The sequence below is a fragment of the Epinephelus moara genome, chromosome 12 (genome assembly GCF_006386435.1).
Source record: "Epinephelus moara isolate mb chromosome 12, YSFRI_EMoa_1.0, whole genome shotgun sequence".
In the NCBI taxonomy this organism is placed as follows: Eukaryota; Metazoa; Chordata; class Actinopteri; order Perciformes; family Serranidae; genus Epinephelus; species Epinephelus moara.
The window spans coordinates 23,501,788-23,509,481 of record NC_065517.1 but is presented as its reverse complement, the minus strand read 5'-3'; the positions used below and the strand labels follow the sequence as shown (position 1 = coordinate 23,509,481).

At 40.7% G+C, this 7,694-nt stretch overlaps 1 protein-coding gene across 1 annotated transcript; it reads right to left on the bottom strand.

The window, feature by feature from the left end:
• Nucleotides 1–1,537: 1,537 nt before the first annotated feature.
• LOC126399201 (cartilage intermediate layer protein 2-like) lies at nt 1,538–7,360 on the bottom strand. Its single transcript, XM_050059044.1, has 5 exons — nt 7,279–7,360; nt 5,277–5,334; nt 4,827–5,015; nt 2,187–2,299; nt 1,538–1,725 (listed from the first exon to the last, which is right to left on the bottom strand). The coding sequence occupies exons 1-5, from the start codon at nt 7,358–7,360 to the stop codon at nt 1,538–1,540; spliced, it is 630 nt and encodes a 209-aa protein (XP_049915001.1).
• Between the last annotated feature and the right edge of the window lie 334 nt (nt 7,361–7,694).

The window sequence follows — 7,694 nt, the reverse complement described above, 5'->3', positions numbered from 1 at the left end:
TGGTACCTTGGGGTTTCCTGTGCCACCACCATCAAGTTGACATTTGTTATTTTAAGTGAAATGTCTTCACAGCTATTTGGTAGATTGTCGTGAAATTTGGTTCAGACATGTCGTGTTTAACCACTTTCATGATCTCATCACTTTTGATTTAGGGTCATTATTAAGTCAAAATATAAATTTAACCACCTGCATCACGAAAATCAGTACTTACTTATGAATCACATCCCCTGCTTCCGCTACACTGAGTCCAGATAGAGTTCTGGCCTGAATACCCAGTGGTTTAGGGCAGATCTTTCCTGGGTTCTCTATGTGAAGGTTTAAGAGGTTTTCCCAGTCTCCAGTTCCAGAAGGGTCGTCTCTGTCAAACCAGTCTGTCCAGCATCTTTGACCAGGGCCTTTCATTGAACATAAATTAGTAACAAGACATTTTAAATCTTTATGGAACTGCACATTCTGATTTGTCAAATATCTATATCACCACAAAGATGGATGAAATGTGAATGTAAAAAGACAATATGTAATCTTCTTAACAGTGCACATCAATGTGCTAATACAGTACCTCCTCCATCACAGAACGAAGACGGGCAGCGGAAACGAACACGGTAGTCATTGCACATCTTGTTTTTGGATTGGTCCTTATTTCTGCAGATGAATCCTGAAGCTGTGTCACTCCTGAAAAATGAAACACAGAGTAGCACTCAAATAATCTAGTGGATGCATCCACTCAAGGTTGTTTTTTCTTTCTCAGCCATGCTATCTGCAGGGTTGTAAGGATGGCAGTGTCAGTCTGTCAGTCTTTCTGCTGGTAGTTTGGTCCACCACTTTGGTACAAACTAAAATATTTCCATATTCATGGATTGAAATTTCATACAAACAATTGTGGTCACCAGATGATGAGTTCTCCTAATTTCGGTGATCCCCTGTGTTTTTATGTACCACCACCATGGAGGAGACATTTGTTATTTTAAGTGAAATGTCTCTTCAACCATTGGGTGGACTGTCATGAAATATGATTCAGACATTTATGCCCCTGTCACGATGTGGTGTAATGACTTCGGTGATCTCCTGACTTTTAATCTAGTCTCATCATCAGGTCCAAATTTAAATTTAAACACCCGCAGAAGTGATGACATTCCAATCAGTCTTGGTTGTATTATGTGTTTAGTGTGACTAGCAAATATTAGCACTCTTACACACTAAATGAAGATAGCGAACATTGTAAACTTTATACAATCCCAATTTCAGTATGTTCCCACTGTCACATTTGCAGATAGGGCAAACAACTGCTGTTCATAAGCACAGCTTCACAGAGACTAGCAATTGCAATGTGCTGTGATTTTTTGATGCTCATTGGTACCTAGCACATGGCTGATCAATAGAAAAGAACAGAATGTGAAAAGTGGAAACAGTGGAAACATGTTGGGTCTCACCAGATAAACAAACACATCCAGTAGCAAAACCAATGCAACCCATTTTGTAGAATGCAATATGAATCACTGCATTAAATTCATTCAAATTATTCATACTCATTCAAAACTCACTTATAAATCACATCCCCTACTTCAGCTGCACTGAGTCCAGATAGAGTTCTGGCCTGAATACCCAGTGGTTTAGAGCAGATCTTCCATGGGTTCTCTGTGAGAAGATTGGAGAGGTTTTCCCAGTCTCCATTTCCAGAGGGGTCGTCTCTGTCAAACCAGTCTGTCCAGCATTTTGGACGCGGGCCTTTAATTTGGGAAAAAAAAAAAAAATAGCCACAATCTTTCTAGAATTACACATGTTGAGGTTTATTAAAAAAATAATAAAACAAAATAAAACATACATATACAAAGATGGATGAACTTGTCAGTGAAGATTCTCAGTCATCCAGGTCATGATAATCGTAAGTGCTAATATCGCAGGCAACTGGACTTGCTTGCGTTTTTTGAAGACGTTTCGCCTCTCATCCAAGAAGCTTCTTCACGTGACCCCAATGACTCTGCAAGGGTTCCCACCCACACAGGGTTAATAGCCTGCAACTTCGTACCAGTCATTTAGAACTGAAGAAGCTTCTTGGATGAGAGACGAAACGTCTTCAAGAAACGCAAGCAAGTCCAGTTGCCTACGATATTAGCACTTACGAAAGGTAGATGAAGTGTGAGCGTAAAAACAAAAGGTGTATCTTTCCAAACATTGCTCATACGTACCTCCTCCATCACAGAAAGAGATGGGGCAGCTGAAACGAACACGATAGTCACTACACCCTTTCTTCTTGCACTGGTCCTCGTTTCTGCAGATGAATCCTGAAGTTGTGTCACTCCTGAAAAAAGAAACACAGAGTGGTGTATGAGGTATTTATCAATAGTCACTGTATTACAAACAGTAGATGGCTTTTGGCGTGCTTCCCGTTTGGGGATGCTAATGGGACTAGCACCCCAGAAACTCAGCAATGCATTGCTTTGGATGAGGGTTTTCCACAAAACTTGTTTTTACACACTGACTACAGATAGTAACAGTAATAATAATAATAATGCATTTTATTTATAGGTACCTTTCAGAGCACTCAAGGACACCTTACAAGACACAGTTAAAACACAAAAAAAAACAAGCAGCAATGTTTCCATAGAAAATAAAATCAAACAATTCTTTAATATACAATAAAAGTTAATTAAATGACTAGACAAAAATCATTATAATATTAGGTATAAAATCATCATCATAAAATCATCATCAGCGCAGGTCTCAGTATGTGTCTCTCCATTAAATCAGACTGAATATGCCAGCTTGAAAAGGTGTGTTTTCAGACGGGATTTGAAGGGGCAGAACGGCTGAAGGCTCCAGAACCCATAGTGGTCAAGCACGCAGATAATGATGTGAGTTGGAGTGCAGAAGAGGATCTAAGAGTACGGGAAGGTGTGTAGATATGAAGGAGTTCAGACAGGTAAGGGGCTAGATTATGACGGGCCTTAAAGTTGAGAAGCAGAACACTGAAATTGATGTGATATTTATATCGATAATATAGATAGATTACTATCTCATACAGCCCCACTTCAAAAAATCTCAACTATCTCTTGAAGTGTTTGCTTTCCTTAGCCATTCTAGTGGTGCAATGTATTCATATAGAAGAGCAGGGCTTGACGCTAACTTTTTTCCCAAGGAGCACATGTGCTCCTAAGTTGAAAAAGTAAGGAGCGCACAAAGAACTTTAGGGGCACAATGTAAATTGATCAAATAATGTGTTTTCCGTAATAAACGTGATGCAAATAGACATTTACAAGCAAATTTATTTAATGAATTTGTATACAAAATGTACAGAAAGGTAAAATCATCAAGTTTTGAAAAAGTATTGCAATTTAATTTTGTCTTTAATGTTATTATCTTATATATTTTATCTTTGCAATATGATTATCTTATATAATGTTATCTTAATGTTAATCTTACATAATTACTATCCTAAAACATTCTCCAGGTCCTCTGAAACTCTGCAGGACTTATTTCCACCCTGCCCAGCAGCGGTACCGTGGCGAACGGTCCCTAACTGCGGGGAGAACGGAGCAGGCCTCCCCGGAGGTCCGCCGCTTTTCCCGGTCCGTCTCCTCCACACTTTGACTTATTTCCACCCTGCCGACAGTGGGACTTATATTCACTGTGCCGACAGTGGCTTGGAAAACCGCCCATAACGCCAGGGCCTGCCCTGCCTGCGAAGCGCAGCGCACCGAAATTCTCCCGCGAGCCAGAGCACTTCCGTTCACATCAGACGCGCATTTCTCCACGCTGGTCGACAAGCGGTTCTGCTCCCAGCTGTTGTCTCCGTCACATTTGGGGCTGTTTTTCCATCATGGGTAACTACCCAGCTTGACACATTCGCTCGCGGCTCGCGCAGAAAATAGACCAGACGCCGAAATGATCGCTGCAGGGCCGGTGGCGGAGCTGCGCGGCCAGTGTGGATGACACAATCGGTTAACATGGGCGCCGAAAGGAAACTGGCTTCACTTCTCGGCGCTTCGAGGCTATTCGCGGTGCTTCTGCGGGCGGTGTGGTTCTTAACCGTGTCACATGGGGAAGAGGGAAGGTGGCTGGAGTTCCTCCAACATTTGCGGTTAGATTATCATATTTTTTTATTGACAAAAATATAGGCTGCTTCGGCGGATTTTTTTATGCGCACATGTGCCCCTAAATATTTTTTACAGTTCGCACACGCCTATTTTTAGTTGCAAATGCGAGTGAAACGCTCGCACTGTCAAGCCCTGAAGAGTTTAGTATATCGTACGAAAATGCATACACAACAGTTGGTATGACATCCTAGAAATTAGCACCCCACAAATGACATTACGTCCTTAAGGTACTGTTATGTAATTAACGTAAAGTTACGGAGGTTAGGTTTACATGTTGTACCATAAAATGAGTCAAAGTTCACAGAGTTACAAACACGCGTCTCCTGATTAAAGTCCCAAGGGAAAACCTGCCTCCTTACAAGACCGCTCGGGACTTCTTCCTTGGTCACATAATCATAGTCTTTCAAATGTGAGTTATGTATGACTTTGGGATGCAGTACTTTTTGTGGCAAAACATACAAAAAGTTTATGAGAACAGCCTGATTGGCGCAGCTCCAATGATGCCAATGTCAGTCTCTCAATCTTTCTGTTCGTCGGTCAGTCCACAACTCAGTCTGAAATATTGCCAAAAACTTTGGATGGGTTGCCATGAAATTTCATACAGACAATCCTGGTTCCCAGAGGATGAACTCTTCCAATTTAGGTGATCCCCTGGGTTTGGTGATCTCCTAACTTTTAATCATCAGGTCAAAATTTAAATTTCAACACATGCAAAAGTATTTCAGTCCTTACTTGTGAATAATCTCCCCTGCTGCAGCTGGACTGAGTCCAAGTAGAGTTCTGGCTTCAATATCCAGTGGTTTAGCGCAGATCTTCCCTGGGTTCTCTTTGCGAAGATTGGAGAGGTTTTCCCAGTCTCCAGTTCCAGAGGGGTTGTCTCTGTCGAACCAGTCTGTCCAGCATCTTCGACCAAAGTACTGACTTTGAAATAAAGTAACAACAATTTGTCAAATACAAAGACAGATGAAATGTGAATGTGAAAATAAAAGTTGTAATCTGCTTAACGTTGTTCTTTAGGTGCTACAGAACATGACTGTGTGTGTCATTCAGTTTGTTTAACTGCATGTAACAGTCAGAGACTTGCTCTGCTGCAAACTCTGGAGTTACGAGGTTTTATTTTTTCCACACTCATAGAGATAGTGCACGTTGGGGCGTGAATATTATCAGACTTCAGTGACTTACTGTTTACTGTAAGTCTGTCCCGCTGCGTAAGGCACACCATAGGACTGCTGGTTGCTTTCTGGCAAAAGTAATCAGAAAAATGATAAAGCCTATACTGTGGCTGTGTATATTTCTAATTAAAATGTGATAAAATTGTATGTGTCATCATGCAGTTATTGAGAGGAACCTACCAAAAAACAGTCCTGCAACAATGGCAACACTGATCTTTTAGAGAAAATGGAAAATAAAAGAAGTTTCAATGACACTGAACATACAGAACATGTAAATCTAATTTGTAGAAAAGTCATACATTACCAATTTGATCATGATTCCAGATAATGAGGGACCTTTAAAAGTTACAGGAAAGTATAACATTCATCAAGATGTACACAATATTAAAATTATTTACTTTTTTATTTAACACATCTGGATTTAAATTTGTAACATAAACTTACAATAAAGTGCCACATCATAATAACACTAATTGTTAAATACAATTGTATGAAGTTACATAATATTCTCAAAATTAAGTGTAAAAGAGACAATATGTCACCCTTCTTCTATAAAAACATGAGAGACTCACCCAAAGGTCATCTCAGTTGAACGGTACGGTTGCCTGCGTGGGTTAATGTGCCTCTCCTGTCTCTCAAATTAAATACACCTCGGGAAGATATTTAAATACTGACACATGTAAATAGTCATGTACAGCAGTATCATGTGTTGCAGACCTCACCCATAGAAAACATTCTCCCATTTCAAAAAACTCATTTGAAAGGGTTGAATGAAAAAACAATGTTTGGAGATAGGGTGTGGACCTCCACCAATCTTCTCTGATTACTTTAAATAAGTACTTTGTGCATACCTGTTTCACATGGACAAATGCAAATACAAAGGGGATGTGTCCGGTGAAAAGTGCTGAAATGTTATACTCTTTACTTCACTATATCTATTCAATAGCTATAGTTAGTAGTTACTTTTCAAATTAAGATTTAACATACAAAATATAGAGTATGATCAGTTTATAAAACATGATCAATTGCTACAGACCAATGACAACATTAAAGTACTGGTCCATAATGTAATAGAAAGGTTAGGGTTAGGGTTAGGGTTAGAATTTGGGTTTCAATTTGGCTGGACTGGTCTGCTGATCTGGTGTGTAACATGGATGGAGAGGAATGGTGGTGTGGAAAAGTTTTGCTTCTCCCCTCAGAGGACCAGGGTTCAATCTCCAAGCAAAGGGTAGACCACTGGACCAGAGGGCTGCGGAATAGGTATGTCCAATTTTAATTTTGAGTGGGTGGTGGCTGGTTGATGGGGTGACTGAGGGGGCAGGGTCCCGGTCGAATCTGTGGTTGTGGTGGGGGGTGATATTGGACAACACACTCTCACTCCAACCTCGTCACATTTTGACGTTTTGGCCATGGACTTTTCATGTCCACATGTGATGTGCAAGGTACCCTGGGTGCAGGTTGTTGACATTCTGGGACACTGTGTCACATTCTCTTCTTTCAAGATACACCTCTGTTTTCACAGAAAATTTATTGTTTACATAGTCTCTTGAAAAAAAAAAAAAAAGCACCACATCTGTGCAGCACCGCGAATTGACATTTTTTCCCTTCAACAACAAACACATATGGTTGGGTTTAGGCACCAAAACACGTGGTTAGGTTTAGGAAAAAAGAACAGGATTTGGCTTTAGAATCTTCTGGCACGTGGACACCGCTCTCCTGGGTGAAAGTTGGTGTGTGTTGGACCCATCCACCACCTGTCCCGCCTGCCCCACTCGGACTTTCACCACCTTAACTTTCGTCCTTGTCCCACCGCATTTCCCCCTGCTGCGCTGGGCACCGCTAAACTATAACAGCAACCTGCCGTATATCATGCTGACTTTAAAGGACACCTTTTTTCATTGGTTTCCGACGCCACAAGTCACTGCCCAAGCGCTGGATTTCAACGACTTCAGAGTGAGACCAGGCTCTATTGGATGGTGATGTTGGGTTATGGTAGAGTTGTGGTGGCTTACCGTCAAAAATGAGCTGCTTGGCTGTGTCCCAGTCCCAGTCATGCCAGTCCCCTGACCCGTGGGCCCCCCAGGCAGGTAACATTTACACATAAAACATATGTTATTATTGAAAGACACACAACGAACAACAGCTCATACAATATGTATGAGCTACAGTGCGATCACCTTATAAAACATGATCACTTGTTACAGATTAAACTACTAAAAGTATATGAAAAACTAGCTCCATCTTGACCAATGACAACATTAAAGTACTGCTTACAATAGTAATGTTCCACTTTTATAATAGTAAGGTTAGGGTTAGCAACACTGACACTATTCTGCATTATGAGTACTTTTACTTTTCACACTTCACATGTGAGTAAATGTTGCTGATACTTCTGTACTTTTACAGACGTTTTGATGGAGAACTTTTA

Excerpts from the sequence above, each read along its gene's own strand:
- LOC126399201 (XM_050059044.1), bottom strand. The coding sequence starts at position 7,360 with ATGTTACCTGCCTGGGGGGCCCACGGGTCAGGGGACTGGCATGACTGG. Across the intron at positions 5,335-7,278 it reads CAAGCAGCTCATTTTTGACG|AAAGCAACCAGCAGTCCTAT; the intron begins GTAAGCCACCAC and ends TACTTTTGCCAG. Across the intron at positions 2,300-4,826 it reads GCAGGGGAGATTATTCACAA|GAGTGACACAACTTCAGGAT; the intron begins GTAAGGACTGAA and ends TTCTTTTTTCAG.